Source organism: Protopterus annectens, chromosome 6.part0, assembly GCF_019279795.1.
Source record: "Protopterus annectens isolate FY-2018-M chromosome 6.part0, PAN1.0, whole genome shotgun sequence".
In the NCBI taxonomy this organism is placed as follows: domain Eukaryota; kingdom Metazoa; phylum Chordata; order Ceratodontiformes; family Protopteridae; genus Protopterus; species Protopterus annectens.
The window spans coordinates 371,069,932-371,084,987 of record NC_056737.1 but is presented as its reverse complement, the minus strand read 5'-3'; the positions used below and the strand labels follow the sequence as shown (position 1 = coordinate 371,084,987).

Sequence of the window (15,056 nt, the reverse complement as noted above, 5' to 3'; positions counted from 1 at the left end):
AACACAGTGGTTGCCTTCACTTTTAATTTCTGTGCACAGTTCAGTTGGAAACTTCCAACCCAGGGTGTCCATCAGAAAGCCAACAGTTTCCTTGGTAGGCTTCCAGACGCAGTCCAACAGAGCACTATTTTCACAGTGAGGGCAGAGGTATCCTAGGACACGGGTCACTTAGCAGGTACACCAAGAACAAACATGGAAGAAAGAGAAGTAGTGATACATGCACACAAAAAAGAAAAAGCTTTTCTCTGCATCAGAGCTATCTCCTTCAAACTTTACAGACATCAAGGCCATCTACTTTCAAAATCAAAAAACACTACTAATAAGGACGATAAACAAGGAGGTACTGGTAATGAATCTATTGATTCTTCCTTAACATCAATATACATCTACACTCTCAATGAATCAATGTACAGCTTCAAAGACACTGGCGATTGTGGACTACAAACAACATCAGTTTGGCGCCAGGATTCTGATGCTGCAACTCAGACATACAGCCTACCATAACACTTTCTTGGGGAGGCCGGAACAAGGGCACCCAGGACATTCCCAAGGACATATCACCCACCAAAAATCTGGACAAGAAAATACCCTCCAGGACACACTGATCACTAGAAAGAAAGAGCTGGGAGAACATCATTTGGATCCCCATTAAGTACTGAGGTGTTCTCTCTTTCAGCTTGAGCAGCCAAAGTGATTATGCAAGTGGCTCCGGCAGCAAGATGTAATTGGTTACCCACTGTTAAGGAGCATGCATAGCCTACCAAAACCATGGCCCCTACTGCTAAGACACAGATACACCGACACAGCACAGATTCAAACAACTCTCCTGACAACAAATAAACAACTAACAGCAACCCTAAAACTGACCTTGATTCAATCCTGAGAACTCCAGCCTGCCCAGATCCACAAGGTAAGAATATTAGTATGGAATGGGCCAGCCTTCCTTCAGGAAGACAGATTCAGCAAACAATATTATTGAACATCTCGCCGATACCACAAAGGGAAGACCTAGGTTACAAGATGGACAATTACCATCTTGTCTGGAATAGCGGAAATGTTCCAATTTCATGTGGTCTTAACACTATAAGACCTTATTTTTATTAAATTTCACTAGAGTAGCATACTGGATCCAAAACAGTTTTCCTCTCCCTTCTTTAGCATAGTTTCTAGAGAGAATTACTAAATGTTCTGCTCCCAAGAACTGCTACCTACAAACCTAGTTTGCTTGAGGAATTACAAACCCTTAACTGAAGTCCAACACAACTCTACCCATTGAACTAACTCAGTTAGAAGGTCAACAGTACCTTAGCTTGGAAGACTGACCCCAGTCTTCATACTGGCAAGACCAGCCTTTCGGGTGCAATTCCTTTTGGCAGCCCTTTCATTGGAACAGTCATTAAGAACTTTTCAGTACATGGTTCAGCCAGTGGTTTCCAGGGTTTCATTACTGAATCATTAAATTCACTTGCCTATCCGTGCCCAAATCCACAAAAACAAGGGCAGAAACTCTTGCACCCTGACATTCAGACAGTTGGTGCTACTACTTGGACAGAACTAAAGGTTTCAGAAAACAACCCACTGCCACATGCGTGCTAATACTTCAACAAAAGGAAAAAATTTCAGGATTTCAGACTGGTTGGAAATTGATAGAATACTTGTCAATTGCTTAGGAAAAAGATGGAAAGAATCAACATAAGACTAATGGATAGACTCATTCTAGAAAGAGCACAGCCCTCCACAGCCTCCTCTTTAAAAGGCACACATAAAAGACATTTCTTTAGTTTCCAGGATCCTCCAGGCCCTCATTTGCTAAGCTGGCAGGGCCTCACAGCCACAGATCTGCTTTTAGGAGATTTGCATACGCCAGATTAGGGTAATTACAATTCACCTTACCAGTACCCATCCATGGCTATCTTTGACCTGGTATGTCCACCATATGATGATGCCAGATGCCATATGTTTCTCACACATATGTACTTGTACCTACCACCATATGTAGATGGTACCCGTATGCATTTGCATCTGCCTCTCTCTTAGCCTCCCTCCTCTGTAATAAATCTTGTGGGTGCCACCTTTGGTGTGCTAGCTGGGGGTATTAAATTTTTGTATGTTGTTAATGTTAGGCTAATGTTTGATTTTGGCAATTTTTCCCTTCCAAGAGGCAAGAGGGCACCTGCTTTCTGGGGCAAGCTGAACTACCAGGCTGTGGCGTGCGACACTGCAACCGCGTGACGATTGGGGAAACATCAGGCTGCCTGAGGACGGACACCCCATATCAGAAGGGTGCAAGAACTTTTCACCTCTTTATTTTTTTCTATGACCCCGGAATAAGGGGAAAATTATGCACTCACTAAATTTGTATAGGCAACTGAGATTTTATTTCAACAGAACAACGCACTAAAGGAAATCTGCACAAGAAGATTCCATCATCAAATGACATGCAGGAAAATTAGTACACTGATAGATGTTTCAGATGTTAGTGTGTTGCATTATTTTCAAAGTGTAACAGCTTGAAGGTTGCAATTGCAAGTGATGGTGTTGAGTCTGACTTTGGTGGAATACTTCTGTTATGTAGAGCATGACTGTTCAAAATGTTTTGTATTTTTATTTTTCATGTTTTTGACAAAATGGCCAATCACCGTCAGGACTTTGTATATGATTATAGTATATTTATCTCTTAGTATCCACTGGGACATCTGAATCTTCAGCATGCAAGAGTAGAAGAGGTTGATCGGTCATGTGATTCTGATGAAGACTACGAAGCTGGAGGTCGTGGATTTCTTTCTTCTCATTTTACCCTTGTTATCCATCCCAAGGACCAGAGCCCAACTTACTTGCATATTGGGACAAAGTATGAAAAGGTATTGTAATTACAAATCTCAAGATCAGCCATGTAGGCTGATGCGTAATATTACCAAAATCCAAATACTCATTTTAATGTGTCCTTGTTACACAATTAGTGCAGTCAGAGAAACTTAAAGACAGATTTGAAACAAGCATTCAGGCAGCATATCTTATACTACTGACTTATTTATACTTTAATTCCTATAGTGCTTTGAGCCACGGAAATGCACTGTTTTATTTTATAATGCTTGTAAGTCGTGAGGTAACTTAAACTAAAAGGCTCTTTCCAAATACAGTCTAGAAGAAGTTTAGCTGCAGCAAAGGAAAAATAAATGGTCAGATATCATGCAGGACATACAGATTTCCGCAAGAACTTTTTGTTGTACATTCTCAGTCTCGTGCTTTCTGTGCATTTTGTGTGTCTATAAATAACTAAAACCATTGGCAAAAGAGAAACAAACTAATAACTAACATAAACTCTGTAGAAGATGACCAACAGCTACAGGATAAAGTTTAGCACTTTTTTTCAATTTAATATCAGAACTTCACCAACTTCTTCATAATACAGAGACCATGAAAGCAAAATTGCACCTAAGTGCTTTGACACTTCAGACACCACACAGGATACGTGGGTAATTGTGTGAAAGCACGGTACAGCTAGGACTGGGCTTTTCCACATTCTCAACAGTAGTGTGATGTCAGAGTTGGTATATATAATTAGCGTGGGTGTGGGGGGAGCCCTTGTTTGTTATGGGTCTACTTTATAGGATCGAAATTCAGAACATTGAACCTCTGATCATCAAATACCAGAGGATTGAAGTTTTGAAATATCGAACGTACGAAAAAAAAATCTAAAATGTGAAAACTTCTAATTTCACGGGCAAGCTCCCCCCACAACCCCCTGCTACTTAAATATATCAACTCCGAGATTGCACTACAGTGAAGAGGATGATAAAGTGCTTGTTCCGCACTGTACAGAGATCTCCATTCACAAGGTTCGATATTTCAAAACTTTGATTCTCTGGTCTTCGACAATCGAAGGTTTGATATTCTGAAATTCTGATCCTGTGAAGGGGATATATATATATATATATATATATATATATATATATATATATATATATATATATATATATACACACACACATATGTATGGGTCTAGTTTGTTTGATAGAAAACACATTTCACTAAAACTCATTTCATTGGAGCCTCATTTCACTGAAAATGAATTGTCTGAGCAGAATTTACTGAAAGCTCACTTCACTGAAAACTCATTTGACTGAAACTCATTTCATCTAAACAGGTATATGCCCTGTTCTCCACTGTAGTGTGATCCTGGAGTTAGTATATATAGTAAGGTGGTGTGTGGGGGACCCACATTGGGGGGTTCCGGGGCAGAGCCCCCCACCTATTTTAAATGTTGTAAACCATAGACATGGATTCTTACAAGTCAAATGAATAACTCTTTCCAGAAAGTAATATATACCCAAGCCCCCACACCCCCCAATGTGGGGGTCAGTGCCCCGCACACCCACCCTGACTATATTTACTAAGTCCAGGATTGCACTACAGTGGGGAACAGGGCATATACCTGTTTAGACGAAATGAGTTTCAGTCAAATGTGTTTTCAGTGAAGTGAGCTTTCAGTGAGTTGTGCTCATGGAATTAATTTTCAGTGAAATGAGGTGTCGACGAAATGAGTTTCAGTGAAATGTGTTTCTATCAAACAAAGCAGACCCATACACATATATATATATATATATATATATATATATATATATATATATATATATATATACATATAGAGTATAATGTAATGTGTGTTTTTGTATATCTATATCTATATCTATATATATATATATATATATATATATATATATATATATATATATATATATATATTGTGTGCATAGATATTTATCTTCCCTCGTCCAGTAGGCCAATGACTCACCCTCATCTGCTGATCAAACACTCTTCCCTCTTTACACTCCATTGCTCAAATGCCTCCAACTTCATTGAACACTGGCTCTGTGAAAACCACTCTTCCTAAATCCCAATAAAACCAGGCTATTATTATTTCTCCCCAAATCTCTAGCTATTCTCAAAAACATCTTCAGAATAACTTCTCTCAAAAACACAGATACACAAGTCATATCTCATACCAAATTACTAGGCATCACAACTGGTGATTAACTGAAATTTTATATTCATATACAAAATTGTATTAAAAAAAATCACACACACACACATCAAACACTCAGTATGCTCTACAGGTCCCAAAAATTTCTTACAAACTCCTCCAAAGTCACACTGACAAACACATACCTTCCACCTTCTCTACTGTATACCTCACCAATTCTTACCAATATTCAAATCTCCCTGATCACAAAGCTTGAACTATGTTGTAACAAGCAAGCTTAATTTGCAACCAGTCTGTCATATACAAGTTATCACTGCTGTGCTCTGAAAATGTTAAACTGGTTTGAGTTTCCCAATTACCTCACGTATACTAATCTTCTGCTTGTCTGCAAAATGATATATAGTCCTTTCCACTGTCCATCCATCAGTAACATTCTCAAACAGTACCTTCCTAAATATCCACGTATCCCATCTCAGAAACAACTTCTTGAAACCCATAAACCTAAAAAAAAATATAGGACTTAGTTTATACTCCTGCATAGTAGACAAAAATCTAGAACAAAATTCCTACGGACATTATGTCAACATCTGCAAGTCCCATTTCTTAGCATACCTTAAAAGAATACCTTCTCAGCTCCAGGCTTTGTATTTGCATTTCTCCAGGTTAAACTGACCTGTTTTTTTTTTCCCTTCCTAAATTCTTCTTTTTCTTAATCTAGCTCTCGCTTCCTGTTCTGTATTCCTTCCTCCTTGCAGTTTTCTGTACACTGACTATGTCTCTTACTGCTCTTAGTACCTGCCCCTTATTTCTTTTATTGAATCCTATGTCATCTTTAAATCTTCTTTTACCCTCTCTTCTCCACCTTTCTCTGCCTATAATATTTTTCTTACTGGCAAGTTTCTATTTCTGCACCTCCTGTACTTTATTACTTCTTTCTCCATAATACTGAAGTATGCTTAGGTAATTATGTATACATATGTATGTTTTTTGCCTCTCTTTGGAGTTATGCTTTTTTTTTTCTATTGATCTCAATTGTATAATTTATTGTAACCTCTGGGTGCCTTCTGGGGTTTTTCTCCTCAGGCCTCCTCTGAAAATGAGATTTATGCCCAGTCAGACTTTTCCAGTAATGAAATGTCAAATAATTAATTAATATATGGTTTCCCTTTACAAGCTCAGAGTTTCAAAACTTCAAACTGCAAATGGTCAAGACCATAAGATCGAAGTTTTGAAACTGAATGTTTTGAATGGAGATTGCTTTACAGTGTAGAACGGGAAATTTACTGTTTTCCTCACTGTAGTGCGATCTCGGAGTTGTTATATTTATTTAGCAGGGGGTGTAAAAATGTTTTTGTTTTTATTTATTTATTTTATATTTTAATTTTGAAGTTTCAAAACTTCGATCTTATGGTCTCGACCATTTGCATTTTGAAGTTTTGAAACTTCGAGCTTGTGAAGTAGATCCATACATACACACACACACACACACACACACACACACACACACACACACACACACACACGTATATAAATATAAATATACATAAACATTAAGCAGATCCACTACTCAAAAGTCAATTTAAATGTACTTCTCTTTTACTGGTCACTCCTCGTAAAAGGCTAGTACATGTAATTAAAACAGCACCTCCTCAACCTCATCAGTAAACCTGTTTCGCGGTTTATGTCTTCAGTGCTATGTAAAACAAGTGATGAGGCAACATCCTTTTATACAAATTAATATTAACATGTGACTGATGATGTCATGGTTGTAACTTATATTAAATTGTAAAGCAGTCTTGCAGTATTTGTTCAGACAAAGTGATGCTTGGTGTTTCAAAATGCATACAATGATCGGAAGTACAGTTATGAATGTTCAGTCAGTCCTGGTTTAAACAAGGCCCCCAGAGTGATTATTCATATTTTTTTGTGTTTAAAAGTCAAAGTTTATGGCTGACTGACCGCATGGGGAGATTTTATCATTAGCAAAAAATACAGTGGGATGTTCTTGCGTGTTTATCATATGAGTTACATTCTCTCTCTCTCTCTAGCATCTAGTATCACCTGGATGGACAGCTGTATGCTGTTTCCAGTTGTTTGAATTCTGATCAATATTAAAGTCACTGCAATGACATGCTGCCATGAATGGCAACCATTCAGTTATAAGTAATCAGTTGTTTTAGAGAACATGTTTTAGTATAATTTTATTGTGTGTGTAGCAGTTGATTGTGAGACATTTCAGACAATAGCAATAATGAGAGAGGCCTATCTTTTATTTTCAGATAAAATAATAATCATGTGAAATATTAATTACTGCACTGTGATAACTTTATAACATTTCTTTATTGACTTGATTCTTTTATTCATTTATTAACCATATCAATGCACTAGGCACAAGCCTCATTTCGGGGATGACATGGGAACACTGCCTAAATGACTTGCTTAGAGTCACACACTGGGCAAATGGTGGTTGAGGGAATCAAACCCAGAACAAGATACAGCTCAGCACCTTTTAGCTTAATCCTTTGTGCTGAACTGCCAGGCTGAGTTCTTCTTTGTTTTTCCTCTCTGATTGTCTGTAAAAAACAAACTTTTTAAAAGCATTTTATTATAGTTTTATATGTGTTTGTTTAATTAATGAAATAATTTGCTTTTGTTTTCTTTTGTTGTTCCTTTCTTTCTAAAATGTGAGAAAGTAATTTATATTAAAGTAGGAAAGCATAAAAAGCTACTTTGCATATTCAGCTTAAAATACTTTTTTCTCTTATTTGAATTTAAGACCAAGAGGCATTTTGCTGTGCAGCCTCACAGCAAACAAGATGATACCACATAGGGTGGCTTGGCTGTCAATAGCATAGTGGTTTATGGACAGTGTATGCAGTTTTCCAGGTAACACATGCTTTTAAAAATGTTTGTGATGGGAGTTGGTTTGATGGCATATCTAGAACTGAAAGTCACAATATATTATGTATACTATGTGTTTCACTGTTCCACTGAAAGAATAACAGATAAAGACTCCTCCTGCAGGTGTTGGAGATATTTCCTACTACACTCCCCTCCCATCCCCAATTCCCTAGCAGTCCTCATGGCATTACAGTTCTCCACCTAGAACTCCATCTACGTGCCACCCCTCTTAAAGGCAAACACATAAATATAGACATACCCCAGGCACAACAATACACACACAACTCCTAAACCATCAGTCTGCATTTAATCACTCCAATTTTGTTTCCTCCTTTATATTTACTAACTGACCCCCAGTGATCATAATTTATTCCATCCGCTCAACTCATCTGTCTACTCCTAGCCCTCCTATATCTGTTACCCCAGTGATTTAGTTCCTGTCTGACTGACCTATCACTATACAACCCTCCATACCTTCATCTTTTCAAACCATTACTAAAAGACTTCCTCTCTGGCTTCTGGGTTTGTCCCTGCTCCTTATATTGAACATAGTTTCTCCTAACATCCTTCATTCACCTTTAAAGCAATAAGTCACTTAACCTGCTTATTCCCTTCTGATACTTCACTTTATTGTAGTACTTAAACTACTATACCTACTTGTAATTAGCACAACCAAATTACTATTTCATCATTACTTCTCTATTAGCATTTAAACTTCAGTTTCCCCTCAAATACGTCATGCTAATGTATTTCTTAAATTATTTCTACATATGATGTTCATCGTGTTTCACTGTTGCAGTCATTACTCTTAGGTTATCCTGCTGGCAGGCTACCCGCAGTCGGCCAGAATTCCAAAGTCTAGGTCCAACGTTGGTTGCTGTCGCCTTTTCCCTGACGTCAGTGCGCCAGGGGTATAAAAGATGCAGCCGACGCCATTTTCTTCAGTCTTTCTTGCCGCACAGTGTCCAAAGCAAAAGCAGTTTGCAAGTGCCGGTCGTCCAACTCCTGAGATTTTCAAATACGAATTTCAGAACCAAAGTCTTCATTAAAGCTAAGTACCCCATTGGGGAAACTTTTTTCTTGCTCCATACCGATGTCAGAAAAAGTTAACAATTGTATTTCTTGTGGGAAGCAAATACCTCATAAGGATTTTCACTCTTATTGTATTCCTTGCCTAGACCCTGATCATAACGTTGATAGTTGTCGGTTTTGTGCTAGATTTAACCAACGCACTATCAACTGTTGGTTCGATTTTGCATTCCATTACTTTGGCCGAAGATTTAATTATATAATGCCGTCGGATCAGTCGACAACCGGAGTTTACAAAAAACGCAAGGACAAGGAAAATGATAGGCATCCGAGGTCCAAAACTGACGACGAAGCCTCTGCTAGGCCAGTCGCCGGTTCTCAGTGAGGTGCTTTCGCAGCCCCTGGCACCCGCTACCTCAGAGCCACAGGCCGCTACCAACTCCCACGTGGAGCCGACTGGGCCTCTGGATACTCAAGGTATTGGACACTCGGAAATCATTCCCTCAGATGGGTCTGGAGCCACTGAGCAGGCATCGGCTTCTTAGGTAGTCTTCAGACCTACACAACTATATATTAAGCCATCTTCAGCTTCAAAGACAAAGACCAAAGCAGCACTAAAGACAAAGAAACCAGTACAGCATTCTCCTACTCAGACTTCCATGCCTAAAAAACAGATGCTTAAAATGGCCGAAGACCTAATTACTTTGATCAGGGGCTCCCATCCACCTCCAGATAAGAGGCCTAGGCCAAGAGACAGAGTATGATTCTTCTGATCAGGTTTCTATTTCCTCTGATTCCTCTTCTGAACAGGATTACTCCATGCTTCCCTATGAGGATTCCGATGCCTGAAGAATCTATTCCTTCAGCCTCTCCTCCTGAGGATTATTCTTTTGGGGAAACCCTGCATACCATGAGGGAACATTTCCACTGGGAGAGCCAAGATTATTCTGAATCTAAGAAAAGGCTCAGAGACTTTCTGCTACTTCCTCAGCACAGACCCCTTGCTATTCTACCTGTCCTAGACATTGTAGATGATGTATTTTCAGAGTCCGGCCTGACCCCAGACTCTTTACCCCCTGCACCTGCTAAGCCAGATATACTACAAGGTCCCAGATTCTCATAAATTCCTGTATAAAAACCCCGCTGCTGACCCAGAAACTATATCTCAGGGTCCCAAGGGGGTTAAAGCTTCCACTGCAAAAAACCCTGTCCCCTCTGATAGCGATTCCAGGTCTCTAGACAGATGGGGGAAAAAGTCTACACTTCTGCAACCCTGGCCGTGAGGGCTTTAAATTGTCAGTTTCATATGCTTAAATATCAGCAATATTTAATGTCACAGCTTAAACAGAAAATGTTGACAAATACTGAATGTTCAGAGAACAAGGAATTGCAGGATTTATTGCATGCAGCTGAACAAGTAGGAAAGCATACTTTGCAATGTGGTTATGATTCTCTGAAGGCCTCTTGCAGGGCCGCTGTTACAAGTTCTGTTATTAGAAGGCATGCTTGGTTAAAGGAACAAAATCTGCCTGATCATGTTAAAGCAAAATTATTAGATGCACCATTACAGCATGATATTTTGTTTGGCACTAAAGCAGAAGAGGTGTTGAAAAAAATGGAGGATAAAGCAAAATCCATGCAGACAGTCAAGGATTTCTTACAGGTACAGCCACCCAGGTTTAGCAGAAACTGGCCTTCTAAAATTGGTCCTGAACTGCCAGACTGAGTTCTTCTTTCTTTTTCCTCTCTGATTGTCTGTAAAAAACAAACTTTTTAAAAGCATTTTATTATAGTTTTATATGTGTTATTTGTTTAATTAATGAAATAATTTTCTTTTGTTTTCTTTTGTTGTTCCTTTCTTTCTAAAATGTGAGAAAGTAATTTATATTAAAGTAGGAAAGCATAAAAAGCTACTTTGCATATTCAGCTTAAAATACTTTTTTCTCTTATTTGAATTTAAGACCAAGAGGCATTTTGCTGTGCAGCCTCACAGCAAACAAGATGATACCACATAGGGTAGCTTGGCTGTCAATAGCATAGTGGTTTACGGACAGTGTATGCAGTTTTCCAGGTAACACATGCTTTTAAAAATGTTTGTGATGGGAGTTGGTTTGATGGCAAATTTAGAACTGAAAGACACAATATATTATGTATACTATGTGTTTCACTGTTCCACTGAAAGCATAACAGATGAAGACTCCTCCTGCAGGTGTTGGAGATATTTCCTACTACACTCCCCTCCCATCCCCAATTCCCTAGCAGCCCTCATGGCATTACAGTTCTCCACCTAGAACTCCATCTACGTGCCACCCCTCTTAAAGGCAAACACATACATATAGACGTACCCCAGTCACAACAATACACACACAACTCCTAAACCGTCAGTCTGCATTTAATCACTCCAATTTTGTTTCCTCCTTTATATTTACTAACTGACCCCCAGTGATCATAACTTATTCCATCCGCTCAACTCATCTGTCTACTCCTAGCCCTCCTATATCTGTTACCCCAGTGATTTAGTTCCTGTCTGACTGACCTATCACTATACAACCCTACATACCTTCATCTTTTCAAACCATTACTAAAAGACTTCCTCTCTGGCTTCTGGGTTTGTCCCTGCTCCTTATAGTGAACATAGTTTCTCCTAACATCCTTCATTCACCTTCTTATACCTCCCTTTAAAGCAATAAGTCACTTAACCTGCTTATTCCCTTCTGATACTTCACTTTATTGTAGTACTTAAACTACTATACCTACTTGTAATTAGCACAACCAAATTACTATTTCATCACTACTTCTCTATTAGCATTTAAACTTCAGTTTCCCCTCAAATACGTCAAGCAAATGTATTTCTTAAATTACTTCTACATATGATGTTCATCGTGTTTCACTGTTGCAGTCATTACTCTTAGGTTATCCTGCTGGCAGGCTACCCGCAGTCGGCCAGAATTCCAAAGTCTAGGTCCGGCGTCGGTTGCTATCGCCTTTTCTCTGACGTCAGTGCGCCAGGGGTATAAAAGATGCAGCTGACGCCATTTTCTTCAGTCTTTCTTGCCGCGCGGTGTCCAAAGCAAAAGCAGTTTGCAAGTGCCGGTCGGCCGACTCCTGAGATTTTCAAATACGAATTTCAGAACCGAAGTCTTCATTAAAGCTAAGTACCCCATTGGGGAAACTTTTTTCTTGCTCCATACCGATGTCAGAAAAAGTTAACAATTGTATTTCTTGTGGGAAGCAAATATCTCCTAAGGATTTTCACTCTTATTGTATTCCTTGCCTAGGCCCTGAATAGTTGTCGGTTTTGTGCTAGATTTAACCAACGCACTATCAACTGTCGGTTCGATTTTGCATTCCATTACTTTGGCCGAAGATTTAATTATATAATGCCGTCGGATCAGCCAACAACCGGAGTTTACAAAAAACGCAAGGACAAGGAAAAAGATAGGCATCCGAGGTCCAAAACTGACGATGAAGCCTCTGCTAGGCCAGTCGCCGGTTCTCAGTGAGGCGCTTTCGCAGCCCCTGGCACCCGCTATCTCAGAGCCACAGGCCGCTACCGACTCCCACGTGGAGCCGACTGGGCCTCTGGATACTCAAGGTACTGGACACTCGGAAATCATTCCCTCAGATGGGTCCGGAGCCACTGAGCAGGCATCGGCTTCTTAGGTAGTCTTCAGACCTACACAACTATATAGTAAGCCATCTTCAGCTTCAAAGACAAAGACCAAAGCAGCACTAAAGACAAAGAAACCAGTACAGCATTCTCCTACTCAGACTTCCATGCCTAAAAAACAGATGCTTAAAATGGCCGAAGACCTAATTACTTTGATCAGGGGCTCCCATCCGCCTCCTGATAAGAGGCCTAGGCCAAGAGACAGAGTATGATTCTTCTAATCAGGTTTCTATTTCCTCTGATTCCTCTTCTGAACAGGATTACTCCATGCTTCCCTATGAGGATTCCGATGCCCAAAGAATCTATTCCTTCAGCCTCTCCTCCTGAGGATTATTCTTTTGGGGAAACCCTGCATACCATGAGGGAACATTTCCACTGGGAGAGCCAAGATTATTCTGAATCTAAGAAAAGGCTCAGAGACTTTCTGCTACTTCCTCAGCACAGACCCCTTGCTATTCCACCTGTCCTAGACATTGTAGATGATGTATTTTCAGAGTCCGGCCTGACCCCAGGCTCTTTACCCCCTGCACCTGCTAAGCCAGACATACTACAGGGTCCCAGATTCTCATAAATTCCTGTATAAAAACCCCGCTGCTGACCCAGAAACTATATCTCAGGGTCCCAAGGGGGTTAAAGCTTCCACTGCAAAAAACCCTGTCCCCTCTGATAGGGATTCCAGGTCTCTAGACAGATGGGGGAAAAAGTCTACACTCATGCTTTAAATTGTCAGTTTCATATGCTTAAATATCAGCAATATTTAATGTCACAGCTTAAACAGAAAATGTTGACAAATACTGAATGTTCAGAGAACAAGGAATTGCAGGATTTATTGCATGCAGCTGAACAAGTGGGAAAGCATACTTTGCAATGTGGTTATGATTCTCTGGAGGCCTCTTGCAGGGCCGCTGTTACAGGTTCTGTTATTAGAAGGCATGCTAGGTTAAAGGAACAAAATCTGCCTGATCATGTTAAAGCAAAATTATTAGATGCACCATTACAGCATGATACTTTGTTTGGTACTAAAGCAGAAGAGGTGTTGAAAAAAATGGAGGATAAAGCAAAATCCATGCAGACAGTCAAGGATTTCTTACAGGTACAGCCACCCAGGTTTAGCAGAAACTGGCCTTCTAAAAATTGGTTCTTTCCAGCATCAGACAGACCACAAAGAGGCAGATACAGGCATCCCAGAGACAGATCTCAGCCCCATGGCTCATACAGGCCTAAACAATGGGGTGCTCCTACCTCCAAAAGCAGAGAAGACAAATCACAACCTTTCAGGAAACAGTCCCAATGACTTTCCTCTACCAGATCCAAGCACTTTTCTTTTGGCAGCCCCCTTAGGGGGAAAAAATAGCACTTTTTTCATCAAATTGGCAAAGGATTACCCAAGACAAATGGGTCCTGAACATAGTGTTCCAAGGCTACAGGTTCCATTTTCACACTCTACCAAGGTCAAAAGGTATGCCAGACCTGCCACACAATCAATGGGCAGAGGCACAAAAACAAATTACAGCCTGCATGGATATGAGGGCCATTCAGCATGTACCACAACAAGAGCAGGGGCAAGGATTTTACTCCAGACTTTTCCTAGTACCGAGAAAGGACAAAACCTGGAGACCAATACTGGACCTGTCTATACTAGATACGTTTCTGGAAGTTCCAAAATTCAAGATGTTGACTCTACAGCAGCTACTACCCATGCTGGCAAGAAAGCTTGGCTCGTAACTTTGGACCTAAAAGAGGCATACCTGCGTGTCCCAATCAGACAATCTTGCAGAAGATACCTCAGATTCATAGCTGGCTCAATGCATTACCAATTCTCTGCACTGTCCTTTGGCTTATCTACTGCACCCAGGGTCTTCACAAAATGCCTGGCACCAGTAATTGCGTTTTGCAGACAAAAAGGAATTCAAATATACCCCTACTTGGACAACTGCCTAATTCAAGCAGAGAACAAAGACATTCTACTAAAGCATCTGGCATTTGTAAAAAGATTAGTAATTGGCCTAGGGTACACATTAAACGAAAATAAATCAAAACTAGTTCCCTCTCAAGAGATAATACCCCTGGGTGCGAGCCTAAATACAACTGCCCAGATGGCTTATCTCACGCCAGACAAACAAAAACAACTGACTACTTACTTCAAGAATTTGGCAACAAAAACCCACTTATCTGCAAGGAAAATCCTGCAGGCCTTGGGTTTCATGGCTTCCTGCATTCTACTAATTCCATATGCCAGACTGCATATGAGGAAACTACAATGGTATCTAAAAAGTGTTTGGACTCAACATTGCCACAGCCTGAAGACAGTAATTGCACTCATTCCCTGCCTGCAACAGGAGTTTCGATGGTGGGCAGAAGCCTATCACCACAACGAGGTGGTGTCCAGTGTGGCCCTCAACCAAACCATTCACTTGCCAACCTTTTATCCTAATCCACAGAACAAGGGTGAGAAAATGATGCATTCTTTGG

General features: G+C 40.0%; 1 protein-coding gene across 2 annotated transcripts in view; it reads left to right on the top strand.

The window, feature by feature from the left end:
• The window catches only part of LOC122804322 (pleckstrin homology domain-containing family H member 1-like), a 1,703,720-nt gene that overhangs the window by 1,192,393 nt on the left and 496,271 nt on the right, over nucleotides 1–15,056 (top strand). For both annotated transcript variants that reach the window (XM_044074112.1, XM_044074113.1), the window contains one exon: nucleotides 2,682–2,861. In XM_044074112.1, the coding sequence (XP_043930047.1) occupies nucleotides 2,682–2,861 (180 nt within the window). The remainder of the gene's footprint in view (nucleotides 1–2,681; nucleotides 2,862–15,056) is intronic.